This window comes from Pygocentrus nattereri, chromosome 5 (assembly GCF_015220715.1).
Source record: "Pygocentrus nattereri isolate fPygNat1 chromosome 5, fPygNat1.pri, whole genome shotgun sequence".
Taxonomy (NCBI): Eukaryota; Metazoa; Chordata; class Actinopteri; order Characiformes; family Serrasalmidae; genus Pygocentrus; species Pygocentrus nattereri.
Genome location: NC_051215.1, coordinates 22,999,055 through 23,024,517, shown reverse-complemented (window position 1 = coordinate 23,024,517; position 25,463 = coordinate 22,999,055). Strand labels below are relative to the sequence as shown.

General features: G+C 42.2%; 1 protein-coding gene across 3 annotated transcripts in view; it reads left to right on the top strand.

Moving 5' to 3' along the window:
- arfgef3 (ARFGEF family member 3) overlaps nt 1–25,463 on the top strand; it is an 82,983-nt gene that overhangs the window by 10,215 nt on the left and 47,305 nt on the right. For all 3 annotated transcript variants that reach the window (XM_017694153.2, XM_017694154.2, XM_017694152.2), the window contains exons 5-12: nt 2,096–2,164; nt 13,614–13,733; nt 15,195–15,240; nt 15,829–15,913; nt 16,170–16,274; nt 17,878–18,205; nt 21,397–21,509; nt 22,141–23,090. In XM_017694153.2, the coding sequence (XP_017549642.1) occupies nt 2,096–2,164; nt 13,614–13,733; nt 15,195–15,240; nt 15,829–15,913; nt 16,170–16,274; nt 17,878–18,205; nt 21,397–21,509; nt 22,141–23,090 (1,816 nt within the window). The remainder of the gene's footprint in view (nt 1–2,095; nt 2,165–13,613; nt 13,734–15,194; nt 15,241–15,828; nt 15,914–16,169; nt 16,275–17,877; nt 18,206–21,396; nt 21,510–22,140; nt 23,091–25,463) is intronic.

Below are 25,463 nucleotides of genomic sequence, written 5' to 3'. Positions count from 1 at the left end.
CCACATATCACATATGCGTTAGATGTCAGTACTACATATGAAAGGGTCTCAAACGTCGGACTCCGTGCGTGTATCTGGTCATACTGACACACATCTGTGTCATTTATGAAGAAAAACAGATTTGGGCCACTTTTACCTGCTGTAAAATGACACTGGTAGCTATTTGAGGACAGCACTGCTGTGTCTGATCCACTCATACCAGCACAACACACACTAACACACCACCACCATGTCAGTGTTACTGCAGTGCTGCAAATGATCCACCACCCAAATAGTACCTGCTCTGTCAGGATCCATGGGGGTCCTGACCACTGAAGAACAGGGTAAAAGGGGGCTAACAAAGTATCAGAGAAACAGATGGACTACAGTCTGTAACTGTAGAACTACAAAGTGCAGCTATGTCGTAAGTGGAGCTGATAAAATGAGGTGGTCATAATGTTATGCCTGATCCGTGTAAAGGAACAGCAGAACGTAACTGCTGCTGCATTTAAGCTGGAATGGAAAATTAAAGCAAAAAGCTGGGGAATATGAAGCCAACTAGAGGAGAAATGAAGGCATGAAAGCATCATTTTCACTGGACCTGGTCCTTTTTTCATGTTTTTCTCAGTAAAAATACTCTGGCTCTGGTTTTCAGATGTACTAAGATGTTTTTAACACTGCAAAATATGAGGTCTGAGGTCTGATTTCAGCCACATAAATTCACTCACAGTCTGCTGGAGATATTCAACACTGTTAAAGGTGCTGATGTCAAAATATGCTGTGTTGCTTTTAGCAGGTATAATCAATTCATTGTCGCTGCGCACGCTAACTCAGCTTTGTTCTATTACTGTGTCTCTTAATAGCATCAGCAGTGTTGTTCTAATAACAGATAGCCTTAATGTAGCTCAGCATACTGCATCACTGTGGAAAAGATGACCATCGTGAGGCTCAAGTGCAAGAATATTCTGACCGTGCTGGTTCTGGTCATTGAGACTCAGTATGTCTGGACATTTGACAATATTGTCAAACATGCTCAGAGAAATGAATACACAAAATATCACAGTTGCATTAGCTATTACACGATCATCTGATCACGATTATTTGAGACAATCGCAATTATTCAAGTTGCTGTATTTCACAGTCACATTAAGTAGAATGTGACTTGCTCATGTTTCATGCGCTGCTGTGACTCAAGTGCTTTACGAACATACACGAGTCATTTAGAAGGTAAAGTAAAGGAGAATAGAAGTTAAAAACATTATTTGGAAGGTGGAATTTCACCTTCTCGTTTAACCCATCCGTGTAGTGAAACACCACTTACACACTAGGGGGCAGTGAGCACAGTTGCCCAGAGTGGTGGGCAGCCCTGTCCAGTGCCTGGGGAGCAGTTGGGGGTTAGGTGTCTTGCTCAAGGCTGGTTCTCTAACTTCCAGCCCACAACTGCCCCCTAATGGCTGCAGAAAATGAGACATTCTTTCTAAGAGAAAGCTCATTTCAATCAGGACTGCTTTGGAGGTCATTTGTAGTAGCTAGTTAACATGATACAAATGCTGTATTGATTCAAATTACTTCTAATGTGCTAACCAATATTCTGACAACAGCCAAACTAATAGAGTAAATAAAGTCCAGCAGAGAGGACGAATATCTGACCTGTCTCCTTGTTTATTTGTTTTATTGTGTCTCTTCTGCCTCCCTGACCTGAACTACATTTATGTAGTAGCTGAGTTGGAGACAAAGCTCATTTTTTGATAATAAATAAATGCAACGCAATTAAAAATGAGCTGAAATGTACACGGATGGCCGACTGCATACCTGGGTACACAGATCTCTATGTGGGGAAACACTGAATGCGCTTACATGCACTTAATAATCTGATAACTGTAACAAATCTGATTTTGTCAGTAATGTAACGTGTTACATGCACGTGAGTAATCAGATAATGGGGGAAGCTCCGGGTCTAAATGAGTCATGACCAGATTACTGAGCGCATGTAAACACACTCAGATATTTTGATGGTTTAGTCAAAGGATTGTGCTTTTGCTTTGTCTTTTGTCATTGTAAAACATGATGGACATTCCTCAAAAGATCACTCACTGTTCTTCTGTTGCTGTCCCAGGTCTTGCTCTGCATCACCTATTCCTCCACCTTTGAGATCAATGGCAAGAACATCTTGAGGATTGCGGAGGTAAGGCCTTTGCATAACTCATAACTCAGAGGGCAAAACCTGACAAATAATGTACTTTTATTTAACTAGTGTTTAGGATGGCCAGATTTCAGATTTTGACTGAGGAGAAACTGGACTGGACAGGTAGGGTTGGTCTGGGGCAGGTGTTGGAGAGGAGTTCAGCAAGCATCCAATATGTCCTTATCGCTTCCTGCATTCTGTCTTTGGTGGATTGTATTTTTTTTTGTTGAATTTTTTTTTACTTTTTCCATTTTTTTTAAAATGAAAATGAACAGTTAAAGAGGAAATTCAACCAGTTTTTGCAAAGTTTCTCAGTAATTCAGTCACTGAGGTATAAGCAGAGTCATTCAGAGTGGTTTAATGTTGTCATCATCATAATCATCATCGTTAACCGCTTAGTCCAGATGGAGTCGGGGTAGCAGTTGAGAGAGCAGAGAATCCCAGATGACCCTGTCCCCCGCAACTTCCTCCAGCTCATTCCCGGGGACCCCAAGCTGCTCCCAGGCCAACTTGGAGATATAATCCCTCCAGCGAGTCCTAGGACGACCTCGGGGTCTTGTCCCAATAGGCCGTGCCTGGTACACCCCCAGCAGGAGGCGTCCAGGGGTATCCGGATCAGATGCACGAACCACCTCAACTGGCTCCTCTTAATGCGGAGGAGTAGTAGCTTTACTTTGAGCTCCTCCTGAATGACCGAGCTCCTCACCCTATCAAGTAGAGTGTAGCCCACCACCCTGAGGAGAAAGCTCATTTCCGCCGTTTGTATTCGTGATCTTGTTCTTTTGGTCACTATCCACAGCTCATGACCATAGGTGAGGGTCGGGATGTAGACTGACCGGTAAACGACACAGCCACAGACACAGTTTACTGGTGGTTTAACGTGAAATTCTGTTTCTTTATAGTGGTGGTGATAGGAACCAGCGCCCAACTATAAGCACAAATATAGCCATTTTATTTACTACCCCCCCTCAACTGTCTCCCCAATTTTCTCCCTAGTTTTCTCTCAAATTTACAGTTCCAGCCACTAGTTAGTACACCCCCAATCACATGATAATGGATAAGGCACTGGCCTCCTAAGCCACGGATTGTGGGTTTGAGTCCCATCTGGGTTGTAGTGCTAGTAGAGTGGCGCAGTGGAAGCGTGCTGGGCCCATAACCCATATGTCGATGAATCGAAACCATCCTCTGCTAAAACATATCTAGTTTGGGGCAGTCTAGGAACCAGCCTTGTGACCGGAAGGTCGCCGGCTTGATCCCCTAAGATCACAGTACATGACTGAGGTGCCCTTGACCAAGACACCTAACCCCCAACTGATCCCCAGGCACTGCAGATAGGGCCCCCTAGTAGGTGTGTTCACTAGTGTGTATGTGGTGTTTCACTGCACGGATGGGTTAAATGCGGAGGTGAAATTTCCCCATTGTGGGTCTAATAAGGGTCACTTAATCTCATCCTACCCAGAGAGAGTGAGGACAACTGTCTCCTGAATGTAGAGGGCTGTAGGATCACCAGGGAACAAACTCGCGATCTCCTGATTATAGGGCCAACACTTCTCCAACTGTCGTCTGAGTTTTTTATGTGGAGTGCTGATGATGATAAAATGGTGATAAAACTGAACAAATAAGATTTGGGGACTATTATGCCTCCCAGTCATTTGTGCATCTACCTATACAATGTACATTTATAGGTTTTCGACCAAAAGCCTCTCAAAACTATTGTAAAACAGTGTCTCAGGCATCAGGCAGTGAATTCACAACAGTTTCATGTAATAACTTTCTGTGGTTCCTATCACCACTGTGAACGATTCTGACTGCATGTTTTTCTATAACAGTCAGTTTCCAATGAAACCACTCTGACTGTCTTTGTTTACATTCTTAACTACTGAATTCTATAAACACCAAAAATTGGTGGAATGAACCTTTAAATCCTTCAAGTTCAGTACAGAATTTTGTACTGTTTCTCCTGACCTGCATAACACAAAACCATGATAAAACAAATTATTGTTGATTCACTGCATCTTCTGTAGGCCAGCCAACATAAAACATTTATTTTAAATATTTATTACTTTTTTGAAAGTAGCTGTAATTGAAAAAAAAGGGTTTATTTACTACTTTGCAGGTAATTTGTAGTAGCTAGGTAACGTGATACAAATGCTGTATTGACTCAAATTACTTCTAATGTGCTAATCAATATTCTGACAACAGACAAACTAATAGAGTAAATAAAATCCAGCAGTTAGCAGAGAGGAAGACTTTTTATCTGACTTTTTTCTGTCTCCTTGTTTATTTATGTTTTATTGTGTCTCTTCTCCCTCCCAGACCTTATTTACCTTTTTTGCTAACATAGCCAAACTTTGCCTATGTGTCACAATCTGCATACTGCATATACTAAATATCATCGCTGTTGGTGTACAAAGTTTATATAGTACAACCCTATTTTCAAAAAAGTTGGGACACTTTGCAAAATGTAAATAAAAACAAAATGCAATGATGTGCAAATAATTGAAAAGGTGTATTTAATGGAAAATAGTACAAAGATAACATCTCAAATGTTGAAACTGAGAAATGTTATTGTTTTTTGAAAAATGATTTGCATTTTGAATTTGATGCCAACAACCTGTTCCAAAAAGTTGTGAAGGCACCATTAATGCTAAAAGATATATTCATGTTTTGGCAACATATGCTGCCATCCAGATGACGTCTTTTTCGGGGAAGTCCTTTCAGCAAGACTATGTCAAACCACATTCTGCATGTATGACAGCAGCTTTGCTACGTATTAAAAGAGTCTGTGAGCTAAACTGACTTGCCTACAGTCCAGACCAGTTACCCACTGATAACATTTGCTGCATTTTGAAATGAAAAATATGACAAATGAGCCTCTGAACTGATGAGCCGCTGAAATCCTCTATCAAACAAAAAATGTAAAACATTTCACTTTCAAAAGTACAGCAGTGTCTCCTCAGTTCCCAAACGCTTACAGAGTGCTGTTAAAGGAAGAGAATGTACACAGCAGTAAATAGGCCCCCGTGCCAACTTATTTGGAACGTCTTGTTGGTATCTTCTTCTTCTTCTTCTTCTTCTTCTTCTTCTTCTTTCGGCTGCTCCCTTTAGGGGTCGCCACAGCGGATCATCTGCCTCCATCTTGCCCTATCCACTGCCTCCTCTACTTTTACACCAACCATCTCCATGTCCACGTTCACTACATCCATAAACCTTCTCTGAGGTCTACCTCTTCTCCTTCTACCCGGCAGCTCCATCTCCAAAATTCTTTGACCAATATATCCACTATTCCTCCTCAACACATGTCCAAACCATCTCAACCTGGCCTCTCTGGCTTTATCTCCAAACTGCTCCACCTTCACTGTCCCTCTGATCTGCTCATTTCTAATCTTGTCCATCCTTGTCACTCCCAACGAAAATCTCAGCATCTTCATCTCTGCCACCTCCAGCTCAGCCTCCTGTCTTTTAGACAGAGCCACAGTCTCCAAACCATACATCATAGCAGGACGCACTACTGTCTTGTAAACCTTCCCTTTCACTCTTGCTGCTATCCTTCTGTCACACATCAGCCCTGACATCCGTCTCCACCCACTCCATCCTGCCTGCACCCTCTTCTTCACCTCTTTTCTACACTGTCCATTGCTCTGGATGGTTGACCCAAGATATTTGATCCTTCCTCATACAGTACCACAGTTCCTGTCTTGGCACCCTATCATATGCCTTCTCTAGATCCACAAAGACACAGTGTAGCTCCTTCTGACCTTCTCTGCACTTCTCTACCAACACTCTCAATGCAAAAATTGCATCTGTGGTACTCTTTCTGGGCATGAAACCAAACTGCTGCTGACTGATCTGAACCTCTTGCCTTAGCCTTGCTTCAACAACTCTTTTACATACCTTCATGGTGTGGCTCATCAACTTTATACCTCTGTAGTTACTGCAGCTCTGCACATCACCCTTGTTCTTAAAAATGGGGACCAGTACACTTCTCCACTCATCAGGCATCCTCTCACTCTCCAGGATTTTGTTAAACAACCTGGTTAAAAAGTCCACTGCCTTCTCTCATAAACATCTCCATACCTCCACAGGTATGTCATCTGGACCTTCTGCCTTTCCATTCTTCATCCTTTTTAAAGCTGCCCTCACTTCCACCTTACTAATTCTCTGCACTTCCTGATCCACTATCTCTCCCCCTGTTGTCCTCCTCTCTCTTGTTTTCCTCATTCATTAGTTCTTCAAAGTACTCCTTCCATCTACTCAACACTCTCTGTTCACTCACTAGTACATTTCCCTCTATATCCTTTATCAGCCTAACCTGCTGTACATCCTTTTCAGCTCTATCTCTCTGTTTCGCCAAACGATACAAGTCCTTTACTCCTTCTTTACTGTCCAGCCTCTCATACAGCTCATCATAGGCCTGAGCCTTTGCCTTTGCCACCATTCTTTTCGCTATGCGACTAGCCTCACAGTACTCCTGCCTACTTCCTTCATCTCTCTGGTTATCCCACTTTTTCTTAGCTGCCTTCTTTTTCTGAATACTCTCCTGGACTTCCTCATTCCATCACCAACTTTCTTTGTCTTCTTTCCTCTGACCAGACGAAACACCCAACACATTTTTGCCAGTTTCTCTCACCACCTTAGCTGTAGTTTCCCAGTCCTCAGGTAGCTCCTCACTGCCCCCAAGGGCCTGTTGCAATTTTTCCCTGAACTGCCTGCAACCATCCTCCTCCTTCAGCTTCCACCATCTTATCTTTGGCTCTGTCTTCACTCTCTTCCTCTTCTTTGTTTCCAATCTCATTCTACAGACAACCACCCTATGCTGCCTTGCTACACTTTCCCCTGGCACCACTTTACAATCTCCAATCTCCTTTAGGTGGCATCTCCTGCTAAGGATATAATCCACCTGTGTGCACCTCCCTCCACTCTTGTATGTCACCCTGTGTTCTTCCCTCTTCTGAAAATATGTGTTCACCACAGCCATTTCCATTCTCTTTGCAAAATCTACAACCATCTGACCTTCCGCATTTCTGTCTTTCACACCATACATACCCAGCACGTCTTCATCCCCTCTGTTCCCTTCACCAACATTGAAATCTGCACCAATCATTAATCTCTTCTCTCTAGGGACACCATCTACCACTTCATCCATCTTACTCCAAAATTCCTCTTTCTCCTCTAACTGACAACCAACCTGTGGTGCATATGAACTGACCACATTCAAAACTACACCATCAACCTCCAACTTCAGGCTCATGATCCTGTCTGACACTCTCTTTACATCCAGAACACTTTTCACAAGCTGTTCCTTTAGGATTATCCCTACTCCATTTCTCTTCCTCTCTACACCATGATAGAACAGTTTGAATCCACCTCCAATGTTCCTGGCCTTGCTTCCTTTCCATCTGGTCTCCTGGACAGACAGAATATCTACCTTCCTTCTCTCCATCATGTCTGCAAGCTCTCTGCCTTTACCAGTCATTGTCCCTATGTTCAGAGTCCCTACTCTAACCTCCACACTCCTGCCTTTCTTTCTCTCTCGCCGCCTTCTAACCCGCCTTCCTCCTCTCCTCTTTGATGGTCTTCGACCTACAGTAGTCCAATTTCCACCGGCACCCTGCCGATCAACAGCACCGGAGGCGGTCGTTGTTAACCCGGGCCTCGACCGATCCGGTATGGCAATCATATTTGTGATCCGCATGATAGTTTTGGCACAAGTTTTACGCTGGATGCCCTTCCTGACGCAACCCTCACCATTTATCCGGGCTTGGGACCGGCACCAGAAGTACACAAAGTACACCCCTAATGGCTGGTTTGGAACATCTTGTTGGTATCAAATTCATAATTGGCAAATATTTTTCAAAAAGCAATAAAATTTCTCAGTTTTAACATTTGATTTGTTGTCTTTTGGAAATGGGGCTGTATTTAGTATGGTGTCGACAATATGAGGCAAATATTTTAACAGCCTCTTGACAGTCCCAACACAATGCACAGTGCAGCTCAAAACAAGAATATCAGGTTGAAAACTGTACACCTGGCAAAGAGTGTGCGATACAATGAAATTCTTTCTCAGGTGTGAGTTTAATGAGACCCGTTATACTGAGATGCCACAAATAAGCAGATACCGCGGTATGCAAACACAGCTAGACGCTTCAGCTGGAGGGGTGGTGTCATCAGGAGCTCACACAGAATGGCTGTCATATCTCTCTCTCTCTCTCTCTCTCTCTCTCTCTCTCTCTCTCTCTCTCTCTCTCTCTCTCTCTCTCTCTCTCTCTCTCTCTCTCCCCCCCTCCCTCCCTCCCTGTCCGCTTCCTTTTTCCTCTGACGCTTTCATGTGACTCAGTATCCAGTCAGATGAGAACCTGAGAACAAAGCCTTGACTAACACCACCCCCCTCATTTTTTATATATATATATATTTTTTTTAAATCTTCCTTGAAAGCAAATTACTGTCAATGTTTTTTCCAATCCATTTGTGCCACTTGGTAATGCAGTGACTGAGTATACTGACGTCAGATGCCACGTCCGAGCTCCTGTTTCCATGACGTAATCAAAGTGGTGGAGGGTGAGAGGGAACACAGGGAGCAGGTGCAGACAGTATTGATGATATGCCACGTCAGTGACTTAATTGGGGAGTGAGGAGTTTTCCATTTTAGACTTTTTCTGCTGATTAACTGCTGTAGGAGTGAGTGTGTTTATGTGCACTCAATAATCCGATCATAATCGGATTTCTGCAGTTATCTGATTATTCAAATGCTCATCTAAACGCCATAGTCTGATCTAGAAATCAGTAATCAGATTTCTCAGTGCATGTAAACTCTTACTCTGATTTCTTTCCAATTTCTCAGTCTGTGCATGTGCAGAATGTGATTATATGTCAACATATTGATCAGATTACTGACAAAATCTGATTTTCTGCAGTTATCATATTATTATGTGAATGCACTCATTGTGTTGGGGGCCACATTGTTTGTTTTTTAATCAAACAGCTGACAGACTGAGGTAGAAGTACTGGTTCATCTGGAATACATGTTAAAATCCTTAGGCAGGTATGGGTTTTGTCAGAACCGTTATACTGGTAAGCCACAATTGAGCACAGATATTGCGATGTACAAACGTGCTAAAGTTATCCTGTTTAGCTGAGTGTCATGGATGTTTCAGCCAAGTGCCAAATGAAAACACAGCAGACCCTCGATTGCCTCCCGCTGTTTAGTCTGCTTTATCTGAAGTAGTCCATTTTTTGCTATTCTCTAATCTGAACATAAAGGACCAGCTGGTCTTTTGGAGTTAGCACTTAAGCATGCAGCAGCTCAAGTCAAGTCATTTTTTGAGTGAATACTGGAAGAAGGCTGGTTCAGACATTCAGGTAAGGGCCTCCAGTTGATGTGTTTTGTAACTACAGTTTGTCAACTGGCTTATTTGTGGAATACCAAAGAAATGAATACCATAGGAAGAATTCCAACTAGTATATCAATTACTCCTATTACATTCTCACAGAATACTGGCATTACAAAATTTTGCTGCTTGTCAACCCACAACACCGATACGTTGTTCCATCTACTGGCGCATTTGAACACTTGTGATATTGGTCATAGTTATCGGAGTACCTGTCGTACTTCCTGGTATCTGTGGACGATTCTGGATGGTTCTTCAGGGTTTTTTTTTTTTTAATTAAAAAATGGTTCGATATAGAACCATGAACACTTCAAGTTTAAATGGGACCTATTATGTGCATTTTCAGTGTTCATAATTTTATGTTTGTAAGAGAAAAGGCTCTTTGAGAGGGGGGAGCTTAGACACAGGAGCTTCAGTGTTTCAGAAAGAATGAATAGAGATGAACAGTATGAGAAAAATTGGTGCTTCAAGAGTTCTTTAGTAAAGAAAATAGTTCTGCGTAGAACCTCTAAGAAGCATTTGCTTGATATAAAAGCTCTTTGCATAATGAAAGCGTTCTTCAGATTGATGGAAAATGTGCTGGAGATGGTTGTGTATGGCACCAAAAAGGTTCTTCTATTGTAACAAGCTTGTTATCATCAACAGCAGAACACTTTTTGGTGCTATATAGAACGCTCTTCAAAAAGGTTATATAGAGAAGTGTATACAGCACATACACCATCAATCTGAAGAACCATTTCATGATGCAAAGAACAATTTAATCATGCAAAAGATTCTTTGAGTGTTCCTGGTTCTATATAGAACCATTTTCTTGACTAAAGAAACCTTGAAGGGCCATCATTGTAAAGAGTGTAGTCATTGACTATATATTCTTTTCATTGGAAAATCGCCATTCCAAATCCTGTGTAGTTCAGGACTAGGCTAAATCCTTGTCTGGAAACCAGCCCTCTGTCACAACTCTGCTTTATGCATTGCTTAGTGCCTCATCGACAGAACCTTTCACTCCTTTAGAAGGAGCTTTAAGGAGTTTGACACTAACTATTCTTTATGGTATAAAGCACTGCTTGGCTTGAAGTCAGAGTGGAGGTCTGAGTACGATCAGCTCATGCCTGAATTGCTTAATCAATAAATAATTTCCCTGACTGTTTTCATTTTGCTTTAACTATGGTGATCGCCATAATAATCTTATGTTGAGCTTTCAGCAGGTATTCATTCCAGCAAGGAAATCCACCTGAATTAGTTTATTTTGAGAGACTGGTTGTGTTTACATGCAAAGATCTTTGCCAATCTGATTGAATAAATTCTGATTTTAGATTAAGACTATGGCGTTTATTCTCACTATACTCAACAATCTGATGGAAAATCTCTGTTCACATGCTCACTACAAGTAATCCAATCCAAATTTACGCACGTGAATAGAGAACCACTCAGTGTAGACATTACCATTACAACCAGCATCACGTGAGTCCAGTCAGAGTGAGGTGAGCAGCAGTGAGCAGTGCTTGTGTTTTTGATGACTTTAAAATGATGTCAGACTCAGGAAAATGTCCTTCACATGTCCTTATTAAAGAAGGCCAAGAGGAAGATGTGTTCTGAGACACATAAGCTGGACGTGTGTCCCATTGCCATCTTTTAAAGATCAGAGCATGAACTTCGTCTCCTCTTCAGACCAGTTTGTATTCCGCCATGTTGAATGGTATAAACTCTCACTATGACACGACGCACAAACAGAATGGACTTAAACTTTCTGATAGGGAATGTAATCAGATACAGGCGTTTACAAGAATATTATTCTTCTACTTAATGGATTATTTACAGGATTATCCCACCTTGATCAATCAGATAGAAACTGTATTCTGAGTGGCCTCAATCAGACTAGACTATTCCAATTAAGCTATTAGTTAGATTAATGGACTTCAAATCAGATTGCATATAAACGTGGCTAGTGAAATGTTCTTGTAACTAGTTATGTAGTGTGTTGTCTGCAACATGATTCCTGTATATCTTGACTGTTACATAAATTAAAAAGTCACATGCAACACATTTTAACTTCACTAGATAATAGGGGAAGACTTTTGTTCGGCCTCATGGAGGTTCTGGACAACTGTCCGGTGACTCAGGAGCAGTCGGAGTGGCTGTGCAAAAGCTGTATTCGGTAAGGGTGGAGAAACTCTGAGTGCTCCAAAGGAGCACTTTGAGGAACTCCTTAATCCGGGAGACATGCCTCCATCACAGTAGTCAGGGCCAGAGGCTTCTGGTGTGTCAGGTTCCATTTCCCTGGTGGAGGTCACTGAGGTAGTTGGCAAGCTCCTCAGTGGTAAGGCACCGGGGTTGGATGAGATCCAGAGATGCTTAAGGCTCTGGATATTGTGGGGCTGTTGTGGCTAACACACCTCTGCAATATTGCATGGACCTCGGGAACAGTACCCTTGGACTGACAGACCCCCTATTTTTGAAAAGGGTGGAGGGTGTGTGCCAACTCTCAGGGTATCACACTGCTCAGTCTCCCTGGGAAAGTCTATGCCAAGGTGCTGGAAAGGAGACTTTGACCGATAGTTGAACCTCAGACTGAGGAGGAACAATGCGGGTTCTGTCCCAGCCGTGGAACAATGGACCAGCTTTTCACCCTCTCATGGGAGGGTTTTCCCTGAGATATCTTGTGGGAAGTCCTCTGGGAGTATGGGGTGCTGGGGCTACTATTCCAGGCCATTCAATCTCTGTACTCCCGGAGTGAGAGCTGTGTTCATACACTCAGCATTAAGTCAGACTCCACCAGGGTTGTATCCTGTCTCCACTCTTGTTCGTGATATCCATGGACAGAGTGTCAGGGTGTAGCCGGGGTCAGGAGGGCATTACGTGTGGAGACCAGAGGGTGGTGTCTCTGCTATTTGCAGATGATGTTGTTCTTTTGGCTGAATCACATGGATGCCTCTAGTGCTCACTGGAGAGGTTTGCAGCTGAGTGTGAAGCGGTTGGTATGCGAATCAGCACCTCCAAATCTGAGTGCATGGTTTTAGCTCGGAAAAGGATGGCATGCCCACTCCAGGTAAGGGGAAAGGACTTGCCTCAGGTGGGAGGGGTTTAAGTGTCTTGTTCACAAGTGATGGGAAGAGGGATTGTGAGATTACTGCTGCCGCCTGTCCCAGCCTGCAGCCAATGTAGTCACTGTACCGGACTGTAGTGGTGAAGAGGGAGCTTTGAAGGGAGCTAAGGCGAAGCTCTCTGTTTACCGGTCGGTCTACATCCCGACCCTCACCTGTGGTCATGAGCTATGGATAATGACGGAAAGAACAAGATAAGATCGCGAATACAAGTGGAATTCAAAAGCAGTTTTTCTGTTGTTACACTATCAAGCTTGTCACAACAGACGAACCCTTTTTAGTGCAATATAGAATATTTTTCAAAAAGGTTCCGTATAGAATTATCTATAGCGCATTCTCCATCAATCTGAAGAACCCTTTCACAATACAAATAACCCTTTAATCATGGAAAGATAATGGTTCTATATAGAACTATGAGCACTCAAAGAACCCTTTGCATGATTAAAGCGTTCTTTTTATTGTGAAAGGGTTCTTCAGATTGATGAACATTGTGATGTAGATAGTTCTCTATGTAAACCTTTTGAAAAAGGTTCTATATAGCACCCGAAAGGGTTTTTTTAGTGCTATATAGAAAAATTTTCAAAAAGGTTCTGTATAGAACTATCTATAGCGCATTCTCCATCAATTTGAAGAACATTTTCATGATGCAAAAAATCATGCGAAGGGTTCTTTGAGTGTTGATGGTTCTATATAGGATGGTTTACTTTACTAAAGAACCCTTGAAGAACCATCATTTTTAAGTGTGCACCTATAAGCAATACGTGTGGCTTAAATACCTGAAATCGGTAATTAGGTGAGGTGTCCACATACTTTTGGCCATATATGATTCTGTTATAATGGTGATTCACTGTCTAAGACATACCCTGAGCTCCTTTGACTCTTCCTGTGCTTGATGTAGGTTTTGTTGAAGTGTGTGTGTGTGTGTGTGTGTGTGTGTGTGTGTGTGTGTGTGATCTGCAGGTGTGTGTCGAGACGTACATATCGAGTTGTCATCAGCGCAGCATCAACACCGCAGTGAGGGCCACACTCAGTCAGATACTTGGAGACCTCACTCTTCAGCTTCACAGGCAGGAGGGCTTGGTGAGTCACTCGTCAGCACGCCTGGATTCACAAACACACACTCATACAGTGGGGCCCAAAAGTCTGAGAGCGATAGTCCATCCATCCATCCATTTTCTAAGCCGCTTCTCCGTCAGGGTCGCGGGGGAGAGCGATAGTAAAAAAAAAAAATGTTGTGGTGAAAAATTTAACCTCTTTAACTCTTTAACAACCACTTGTGGTTCCAAAGCACACTTCATCATATTCTTCATAAATTTCATATTTCATAAGCTACATTCAGAAGGTGGGAGTTGTATGAGGCTGTAACTCTTCTTTCCAGTCAGATAGATGGTGATGTCATTTGAAACCCTTATAATAAATGAAGCTTTTCTATTGAAAGTTGAGCCATTTTTCCACAAATCTGGGCTATAAACTATAAACAGATGGCGTCTCTTCAGTGATCTGCTCTGTATAAATAATTTTTATAAAATAACACAAAGAACGTCTGAGATTTTTGGTTTTTAGCAGTAAATTGTAAATATAACATTTTATGTTAATATGAGGGGAAAAAAAAGAAAGTAATTTCACGCAGTTAAATTATATTACTGAATAATTTGCCTTAGGATTTGGTCGTGTAAATTCACATGGACAAACCAAAATATACCTCAGAGAATAAAAGGTTCAAGCAAAGTTTTTAGTCAGAAACGAGGAGAGAAAGTTTGCGAATGAACTTTAAGATGGTTTGACAAAGCCAGCTAATAACACATGAAAAGGTAAAGGAGTTTACTTATAGATTACTGTCGATTGTTTTTAATATCTTAGTTTGGGTTTAATAGTTAATGATCTTGTTATCTCAAGATAACAAAATTGTCATCTTAACGGGTAACTTGTTATTTTATCTCGAGGTAACAAAAGTTATTAAGATAATGAGTTAATTAACTTGTGATCTCAAGAAAACAGTTATTTTGAAATAACACACTTATCTTGTTATATCAAAATAACAAAATTGTTGTCTTGAAAAAGCAAGTTACTTGTCTTGTTAGACTTTTGTTCTTTGAAGTCTCTTCAAACACGAAGGCTTTTGGATGAGTCTCTAATAATTTTTGTTACAGAAACATCAGCGCAGATGTTTATGAGGCTTCAGCAATGTGAAATTATGAAGAATGTTGAGATGGATTGATGGATTGAAGTCGCACATATTTTGATCTGGCTGTTCAGACTGAGTCGCATTGCCATATATCGGATACGTATCGGATTTTTGTCGAAGCCTTTTTGTCTTCTCTTGAGTGTTTTATAACTTTACATGAATTCTCTTGGAAGTAAACTGTCAAACCAGTCTTACCTGGATTTTGACTCTGGCTTGCGTTCACACTTTATTGACCATTAAATTCACATATGAAATGTGGTATATGTGAAAGAGCCTTAAGGCCACTAAGAGCGCCAGGTGAGCTAATGCGGGATGCTGAAAGACGTTTCTTTAAGTGTTCTTTTATATGCTTGTAGGGGGCAGATGGAGTGGAGATTTCTGTGCCTACATCCCAGCGAAAAGGTACTTTAGAACTCTATACAGCTCATCGTTATCGTTATTTTGTGTATATGTCTCTCTCTCTCTCTCTCTCTCTATATATATATATAAAATGTGTGTGTGTGTATATGTATGTATATATGTATACGTATGTATGTGTATACGTGTGTATATATATATATATATATATATATATATATATATATATATATATATGTGTGTGTGTGTGTGTGTGTGTGTGTGTGTGTATATATATGTGTATTTTTATGCTGTTTCAGCCATATACCTTATATGCATGTGCCAAATTACATTACTTTTTGAAGCTCTGCAGTTTACTATATTTGCAAATGTTAATGCAGACTTACTCTATGCTTGATGATAGAAAATTATATCAAATAAAAAGGTACTTGTGGTATGTGCAAATGTTTGGAAACCTTACTAAGTTCTTACTTAGTAACACCTCCTTTGCCAGCTAGGAGATATTTTTTTTATTCACCCCCTTGATTCACTCACTCATCTTTACAGAATGCTTCTACTTATGTGACATTCTTGGGCCATCTTGGATGTTTTGGATTTCCAGAGTTTATGCATGTGTTTATTGTGTGTATACAGACATCTCTCCCACCACTGCTGCGCTGTATGAGGACGTGGTAACTGTCCTCACTGTGTTCTGCGAAAAACTAGAGTCAGTTTCAAGGTAAGTGAGAGCTGATTGGCCCTGTTATGTGAGCTGAAATTGTTTCAGTCCATGGCTCACCCACTGGAACAAAGTTGTTATCCTCAAATATTTTTTTAAATGTGTTCTTAATGAAATGTGATAAGTGCTAACTGCGAGTCTGGGGCAGGTTTTTGCCTCGAGGCATCATGTTTTCACTCTCTCTGTTTCTGTCTGTGATCTGGCTTTGAGAGCAGGAGGTAAACCACATTATAATGTGTATGTTTTTTTCAAACAGTGAGAATCAGCTGCTGCAGCTGCTGTATCTGGAGTGCATTCTGTCTATGCTCAGCAGCTGCCCTCCCACAATGCACCTGCACCGTAACTTCACCGACCTCGTCTGGTAAGCTGTCGCTTGAGATATTGTTTTAACCTCAATTTCATGCCAGTGATTATTTTGTGATGCAAACCACTCTGTAAAAATTCATTTTATAGGCACATCTGCAAGTCAGGAACATGCTGTGACAGTTTAAAAGGCCCATATCCTACAATTTTCTTGTGTTTTATCTTTTATCTTTTTTTTCCATTGTGTTGATAATATTTGTGTGCTTTTATGGAACCAAAGCAGCAATAATTTATCCTAACATAACCATCTTCAACCTCTCTTTATCTTTTAGAATTAAACAGGCAGCTTTTGTTACTGTGCCTTTAAGACTGATGTATGTAAATAAGCTCTGTTCTGAACGTTCTGATTGGCTGGCCTGTGTTGTGCCTCATACAGAAAGCAGGTTCAAACACTCCTTGTGACTTCAGTGTGAATGAGCAGGGCTAAATTACTGTAAGCTAAATGGGAAAATATATGCAAATGTGTTGGTTTTTGTGCTATAAGAAGTGTACTGTATTTTATATTTATATGTGTGTGTGTATATGTATGTATGTGTATATATATATATATATATATATATATATATATGTATATATATATATATATATATATATGTATATATATAATGAAGTAAAACTGGGCCCAAAATTGAACCTTGTGGTACTCGTTTGGATATAGTCAGAAAATCTGATTTGTAATTACTCAGGGCTGTGTGTTGTTGTCTGATAGGTAATTTTGAGTCCATTTTAGAACCACAAGAGAAAAAAAAATTAAATACAAGATAATGATCTTCTAAGTGTTTACATACTACATCTTACTCACATTTTTCAACAACATGAAGTCCTTTAAATCATATCACATGCAGTTGCAATATTTCTGAATAGATAATTTCCTGTCTGTTATTAATTTCTGATTTGTTCTCATGCTAAAGCTCATAACCTAACATAATTTTGTACGTTTAAATGGGCGAATATGTTTCAATTGGTTGCTTTTTGTGTTATAAGAAGTGTTTTGTCTCTTCCTGCTTTTAGAATGCTTTTAGGCACAGTAGAGACAGCCGTTCAGAACAGAGCTCGTTTTGCTCTTAAAGTACTGTTTAGTTTGAAGGGATAAAGTTGGAAAATGGGTGTAAAAAATAATTTGGGCTGTTGGCATGTAGATGAGTACAAATTTAATAAGAGAGCTGCAAGATAAAAGAATAACATGCAAAAAAGTGTACATGGGTCCTCTAACAATGTTTCCATACTACATCTAACTCCTATAAATTCAGTTGTAGTGTAGGAAGCCACTGCGCCTCATGGTACCATGTGAGGCTGACGTTGTGTGTTCCATTGCACGTGAACTTTCTGGCCTGTGAATGTTCATATTCTGGGTAGGGCACCAGAGGTCTCCCTGAAGGCCTCCTGATGTGCATGCATTATATTATATGTGGTATAAGGGATTAAATACACAAAATCACAGGCAGTTGCCGTCCTTTTAAATAGACAATGTATCATCGCTTATTAATCTCCGATTTTTGTTCTGACCCTAAACCTTTTAACCTAAACAGAATCTTAGATGTTATGTGTCTATATTTACTCCGCATTTTTGACATATGGAAATTCTGACTGCCACCCTACAGGAAACAGCTGTGTCCAACTCTGGTGGTGATCATGGGGAACCCTGTCAATGATAAAACAATCACCTCTGCTCATGGAGGGGCATCCCAAGAGTCAGACTCTGCTTGTGGTGCAGGGGTGACTGACCAGGGCCGGGGATCTGGCTGCTCCTCTAGTGCCCCTGCCATGATCGGACCGGTGGTCCGCACCATCTGCTACATCGCAGCGGAGCTGGTCCGGCTGGTAGGCTGTGTGGAGTCCATGAAGCCTGTGCTGCAGTCTCTATACCACCGCATCTTGCTCTACCCACCCCCACAGCACAGAGTGGAGGCTATCAAGATCATGAAGGAGGTGATACTTAGACCTTTCTGTCATTTAAGGCCTTGTTTCACAGACCTAGATTAAGCGTAAACTTAGACTTAAAGGATTTTTGAATAGTGATTCACCATTAGTACCTAGTGCAGGACTAGACTTAATCCTTGTCTGGGAAACTGGGTCCTAAATGAATGACTTGGCAAAAAATTTTAATTGAATTGAATAAACTCTGTTTTCCACTTGCTTCAGATGCCAGGACACATTCAAATGTCCAAATGTCCTTTCTTTTTTTTTTTCACAAAACATTTTTTAAAAACATTTTTTGTGCAGAAACAAACAATCCAACAAATGAACAGATGTACACAAAGACAAACTCTTATTTAACACTAATTTCTTTAGTATTTTTTGAGTCAATTACAATTGCAGTTATAAAGTGTTACTTGTGACAGTCACACATGCCATATGTTATTAATTTCAGGAGACCCTGGGCTGCTCAGATATGCAATTGTTTGACATGTAAATGCTACCAGAAATTTGATATCTTTATGAATTTGGGACATTATGATCAAAAATTCACCTAGCGCCTGCAAAATTTAGTATTTTTTAATTATAGAGAAAACAAGTGCAGTTTGTAGTTATCTTTTCAGAAATTGTTGTTCCGGAGTGTCTGTGTGCTGAAAGTGCAATAATTTTGATGGTGATTCATTCTGTTGGTTATTATAAGTAAAAATAACCAACTAGCATAAGGTAGCCATGTTTTTTTTTTTTTATTGATTTTCTGTCCTCTTGGCTTCACGCTGACTGCTAAAACTCTAATACACAGCAAGACAGGCTTTATTTTTAATTACAAATAGAGTTGCATATTTAATATCAGATATTTTTAAAACTCAAAATCAATGTAAACTGAAAGCCCATTGTTTGTAATAAGGCTCAAAGCAGAGAGTAGCGAGAGGATTTTGGGTGATTTTGGAGCTGGATCTCTGGCTGATTGATGATCACAGGTGGATGACATCACTCTGGATGGTGGGTCAGAGTTGATGAGTGATCTGTTTTCTGAATCCTGCTTTAACCCGTTGTTGGAATATGAAGGCCAAACAGTGGAGCAATATTATCAGGATTTTAGCTTATTTTCCGAGCTGAATTACTCACTGATTCTGACATCACAGCTTGATGAATTGCTTGCTAGTTAGTGGCTGCTGAATGTCCTGATATGGGGATCATGTTTGTATCTTAAAACGTTCTGAGGTTATGAAGGCTAGAAGTGACCTACCGCCAATTGCCGGGTCTTATGGGTTATAACAAATTTAGTTAAACAAGGCCATTTTTTGTCACAGACCAAGATACCACAGTCCTCAGCTTTTGCTTGATTCAGTCTGACAGTGGCCGCTTTAGTACCATGACATCCATAAAATAAAGCAAGAATGTAGATCTTTAGTGCATGAAATTTATAAATTGCCTTCTTCACAGCTGTCTGAGAAGCCTTTACTATGTCCTTTGACTGGGTTTCAAGTTAAGTATTAGAATGTGTCTGAGCAGAAACAAAGCTGGATATAATGGCAGGTCTGCTTCCAAAAGAGTAGCAAGCAAGTAAATTGTTGGGTCCTTCACTGGAGAGCAGAAAACATGAATAAAGGTTCCGAGAGCATCTGAAGAGCATTTAGGGCAAAGTTTATCAGTAGAAAGTTCATTTGGAGTCTAAAATCTGGGGGCAGTCATGGGCTGGAGGTCAGGATACCAGCCTTGGAAGGTCGCCATTTTGATCCCCTGAGCTGACAGTACGTGACTGAAGTGCCCTTGAGCAAGATGCCTAACCCCCAACTGCTCCCCTTTCCATAAAATACAGCCGCAAAACCCACACAGACCACGTCTATGTCTCCTTTAACCCTTTAGACTTCAGACAAAATTCAGAAACACTCCTATGGATTCCTGACATCACCCAGAGTTAGAGGCTTATTGATAATGTTTTAATTAAGACGTTATTAAAGGTGTTTTAAAGGTGAAAACCAGCTCTTAAATATGAAAACAAAGCCAGTGGATAGAAATAAAAAGAGTTATCAATTCAGGACTAAAGGAGAAATGGACCCTGAAGTTATACGTGTAATAGTGAAAATTGAAAAATTAGAATTGCTAGAAATAAAGAGGAAAAACAGGAACATTAAATTAACTACAACAACTAATGAAATTCTTCATCATTATTTCTTGCAATGAAAATGATCACACACCAAGTCATACCCTGTAACAGGGGTGCCCAGTTCTGGTCCTGGAGATCTGCCTGCCAGCAGAGTTTAGCTCCAACCATGATCTATCACAACTGATGTAGGTGATAAAGGCTTTCAGAGGGAACTGGATATTACAGCCAGGTAGATCTCCAGGCCCAGGAATGCGTCCCCCTTGCCCTGTAGTGGTCACTAATAGGTGGACTGCGATCCAAGTCCAGATCCAGACACTGTCCAATGTGGACCTGAACCTTAAACAGATAAACTATAGAGAATTATTTCATTTCGACAGGGTGGTCCTGTTTTAATCGGTGTATCATTTCTAGTCATTACGGTACCAGTGTAGCGGCCGGGAGACTCACACGTGATGCTATTCAGCCAATCAGATCTGTGCATTATGATGAGCACTGAGACTCGAGTAAGTGACGAACACACATGGGAGGGACGAGGCGAGAAATAGCAGTCAGAGAAGAAATTGAGTCAGGGGGAAGTTTTTTCACATGTCAGCTCTAAAAAGAGAAAACTGGCCATAAATATTATTGAAATATAATTGAATTGTTCTTTATTTGATTTGACATTCAGTTGTCAACTGTATAAGATGTTGATATACCTACTCGGCTACTTCAATAAACAGTAAAGGCACTGAATCATGATGCAAGTCAGACAGTGTGATGTTCTGGACCTTTGCTTGAGGAAACTTCTTTAAATGGACCTTATTGAATTTTAATGAAAGACCTCTGCCCTACAGCTAAATCTAGAGCTAAAGTCTGCATAATTATTCTAAAATCTATCCAGCTACATTTTCGCAAAGCCACCTCATTTCTCTGAATTGAAGGCTGAAGGAAGAGATATAAAGTAACCAGCATTTACACAAAGTGAAATAACCAAGAGAATGACTACTGAACATTAAACCACTCTGAATAAAATTTTGCAGAAATTTTGAAAAAATTATGGCGTTCCCCTTTAACAACCACAATTATGACCAGCTAATTTCCATTGTCTGCTGCCCAGATCCTTGGGAGCCCACAGCGTTTGTTTGACCTGGCTGGTCCGTGTGTCCTCGAGCATGAGACCAGGAAGAGATCGTTCTCCAAAAGAAAGTCTCATCTCGACCTCCTTAAACTGTAAGTAATTCTAGGTGGTAAGTAATATAGAAACATACACAGTGCATCCAAACCTCACCTTTAGCATGAGAATAACATGCCACAATACAGAGAACTAATAAGGAATATCACTCTTGTTTGAAGAAAACCTCGTATCTCCAAAATGGTAACTTTACAGGAGAAGGAAACCTACTTTACTGTTAATGTAAGTCAATGGAACCAGAACTTTTTTCCAAGTCATTTTGGGCTGTTTCTTTTGGTCCAATCATTATGAACATGAACAACAATGTAAAGAGCAATGGGTATTTTCAAAGTATGTCAACAACTGAAAAAGGAACAAAAATGGACATACAAGGTTTTCTTTCGAGAACAGCGATAAGAAAAATAACTAAAAATGCAAAGCATTCTCAGCAGCTCTGCCTCCAATTATTTAAGACTAAGTTTTTGTTGATGACCTCTGTTTATTTGAGTTTTAAGAAGTGTGATACTTAAGAGCTGACAGTTCTGTCAGTCAGCACCATTTAATGAATACCCTTATAAAATATAAAAGGACAGGCCAAGATTATTGGTTATTGTAAGTTTTAGCCACCTAAAAACAGTACTGGCCAAAAAATGTCCTTATCTCTTTGTGCCTAATGTTTTGTTTTCACAGAGTGATGGATGGCATGACGGAGGCTTGTGTGAAGGGCGGTATTGAGGCCTGCTACTCCTCTGTTTCCTGTGCCTGTGCCTTACTGGGTGCTCTGGATGAGCTCAGCCAGGGGCGCGGCCTGCAGCCCGACCAGGCGCAGCTTCTGCTGAGGCGACTGGATGATTTGAAGGAAGGGGTGGAGTCTGCGCGGGAGTCTGTGGAGTTGAACGAGGCTGACTTCCGCTGGCAGCGGCGCGTGCTGTCCTCTGAGAATGCACCATGGGAGCCGGGCATTCCAGAGCGCAGCCCTGATATTAGCATCAGTGTCACCACAGAGACAGGACAAACAACGATGGCGGGGGAGCTGAGCCAGACCACTCCAGAGGAATGTGGGGAGGAGCCACGGTTGACTTCGCCCTCTTCTGGCAGAGGAGCGGCCGCTCCAGACCTGCCATCGTGTGCGAGGGAAAGCGGTGGCCACGAGGCTCCACCCCCCAGTGCTGCCCCTCCTGACGTGGTGCAGCGCAGCCATGGCCTGGCCTACCCGGACATCACCAACTTCCTGTCGGTGGAGTCCCGGGCACGTTCGCATGGCTCGCGCTACAGTGAGAGCAACTTCAGCATGGATGAGCAAGAGCTGTCGCGCACAGAGTTTGACTCTTGCGATCAGTACTCCATGGCTGCCGAGAAGGACTCTGGACGCTCCGACGTCTCGGACATGGGCTCGGACAACTGCTCGCTGGCCGACGAGGAGCAGACACCGCGCGACTGCCCAGGCCACCGCTCTCTGCGGACGGCTGCGCTCTCACTCAAGCTGCTGAAGAACCAGGAGGCGGACCAGCAGAGCGCACGGCTTTTCGTCCAGTCCCTGGCCGCCCTGCTTCCGCGTCTGCTGGCCCTACATAACTCTGCCGATGTCGAAGTCTCCCTCCAGAACTTCTCTTCCACCTTCTGCACTGGCTTGCAAGCAGGTACGTCAAAAAAGCACAACTGATCCTTTTCTGAAGTTGGGCTAGTGCTGATCAGATCTTTTACCTAGGAAAGGCTTGTGTTGTTTTTTTTTTTTTTTTCTTTGTAAGCTTGTTCACAAGTAACATAATACACTATATGTCTGAAAGTTTGTAGACACCTGCTCCTCCAGTGTTTCTTTTAAAATAAATGGTATTTTTTTTTTTTTTTTTTGGATTTTGCCCCCAATTTTTCGTCCCAATTCAGTTGTTTCCAATCCCACCTACCAGTCAGGACTACCCCAATCGCACAATACTATCAATGCTAGGAGGACGGAGGCTAGAACAGGCTTCCTCCGAGACCTGTGAGGCGCCTATTTTCGAACTGCCACTAATACAACATCATTGGACAGCTGAACGCGCTCTGAAGAAAGTGCCAACTGCCAAATCTGTTATGTCAGCTAACAGACGCCTGCACTGACTTGCATCGTCCTGAGTGATGGGAGGAAATGGGGCCACCCTGCCCATCCGGACTGAACGAGGCCAACTGTACTGTCTTGGAATGAAGTGGCGCAGCCGACGAACAGAGTGGCCAAAGCGGAAGCGGGGCAAGAGAGGTGGACTACATGCTAGGCTAAAGGCTAGGGCTACACGGCCACTGCTACCTAGCCTGCTGCTAGCTAATGTTCACTCCCTCGAAAACAAGCTGGATGAGCTGAGGACCAGAATAACAACTCAGCGTGAGATCAGAGAGTGCTGTGCTCTTATCCTCACAGAAACTTGGCTCTCGGACAGCACGCCAGACTTGGCGATCCAGTTGGAAACATACTCCATCCACCGCAGGGACCGCACGGCAGCGTCGGGGAAGAACAAAGACGGCGGTGTCTGCATCTACATGAACAACAGGTGGTCTACGGACGTAAAGACTGTTGAAAAACATTGTTCAGCTGACTGCTGATGATGAAGTGCAGAGCCTTTTATCTGCCTAGAGAGTTCAGCTCTGTGTACATTCTGGCTACTTACATCCCGCCACGTGTGAACTCGGCCACGGCGCTAGGGCTGCTGCATGACGCCATCAGTAAACAAGAGACCGCGCACCCGGATGGCGTGTTCACTGTTGCCGGTGACTTCAATCACTGGAACCTGAGGACTGTCAACCCCAAGTACCATCAGCACGTGAGCTTTCCGACGAGGGAGAGTAACATACTCTACCAAGTTTACAGCAACGTGAGGGGGGCCTACAGGGCCGTGCCTCGGCCACACTTCGGATAGTCCGACCACATCTCCATGTTCCTCTACCCAGCATACAGACAACTTCTCAAGCAAGCACTTCCAGTGAGTAAAACTGTCAAAGTTTGGAATGAAAAAACTGACTTAGTGCTTCAGCACTGCTTTGACAGTACAGACTGGAATCTGTTCAGAACTGCTGCTATGAGAGAGGACTGTACTGTTGATCTAGAGAGACTATGCTTCTGGGGTAACGAGCTACATCAGCAGTTGCATTGAAAGCGTTGTCCCTACAAGGCGCTGCAGAAAATACCCCAACCAGAAACCCTGGATAAACGGTGAAGCTCGGTCTGTGCTACATGCCCGCCATGCTGCTTTTCTCTCAGGCAACACTGAAGATTACAAAAGGTCCAGATATGACCTGCGTAGATCTATCAGAGAGGCCAAGAGACAGTATAGGCTGAAGCTAGAGGGCTACTACACCACCACGGACTCCCGGCACATGTGGCAAGGACTACAACACATCACCCACTATCAACAGATGAGCAGGGCGGTCACAACCAGCCACACCACACTACCTGATGAGCTAAGTGAGTTTTATGCTTGCTTTGAGGCCCTCAACCCTGGCCGACCGAGAGACACTATGGGCACACGAAACACATCACTCACTCTGACATCAGTGGATGTGTGCAGGACCTTGAAGAGAATAAACCCACGGAGAGCAGCCAGCCCAGACAACATCACTGGGCATGCTCTCAGAGTTTGCTCATCAGACCTGGCTGATGTGTTTGAGGACATATTCAATCTGTCCCTCACGCAAGCTTTTGTGCCATCCTGCTTCAAGTCAACCACCATCGTACCCCTCCCAAAGAAAAGTATTGTGACCAGCCTAAATGACTATCTCCTGTTGCACTCACCCCAATTGTGATGAATTGCTTCGAGAGAATAGTCATGACTCACATCCAAGAGACCATTCCAAACACTATAGACCCTCTTCAGTTTGCATACTGAAATGGCCTCCCAGAACAACACCAGCATCATCAAGTTTGCTGATGATACTGCAGTCGTTGGACTGATCACTGGTGGGGACGAGACCGTGTACAGGAAGGAGGTGGCTGAGCTGGTGGCCTAGTGTCATGACAGCAATCTTTTCTTGAATGCAGACAAGAC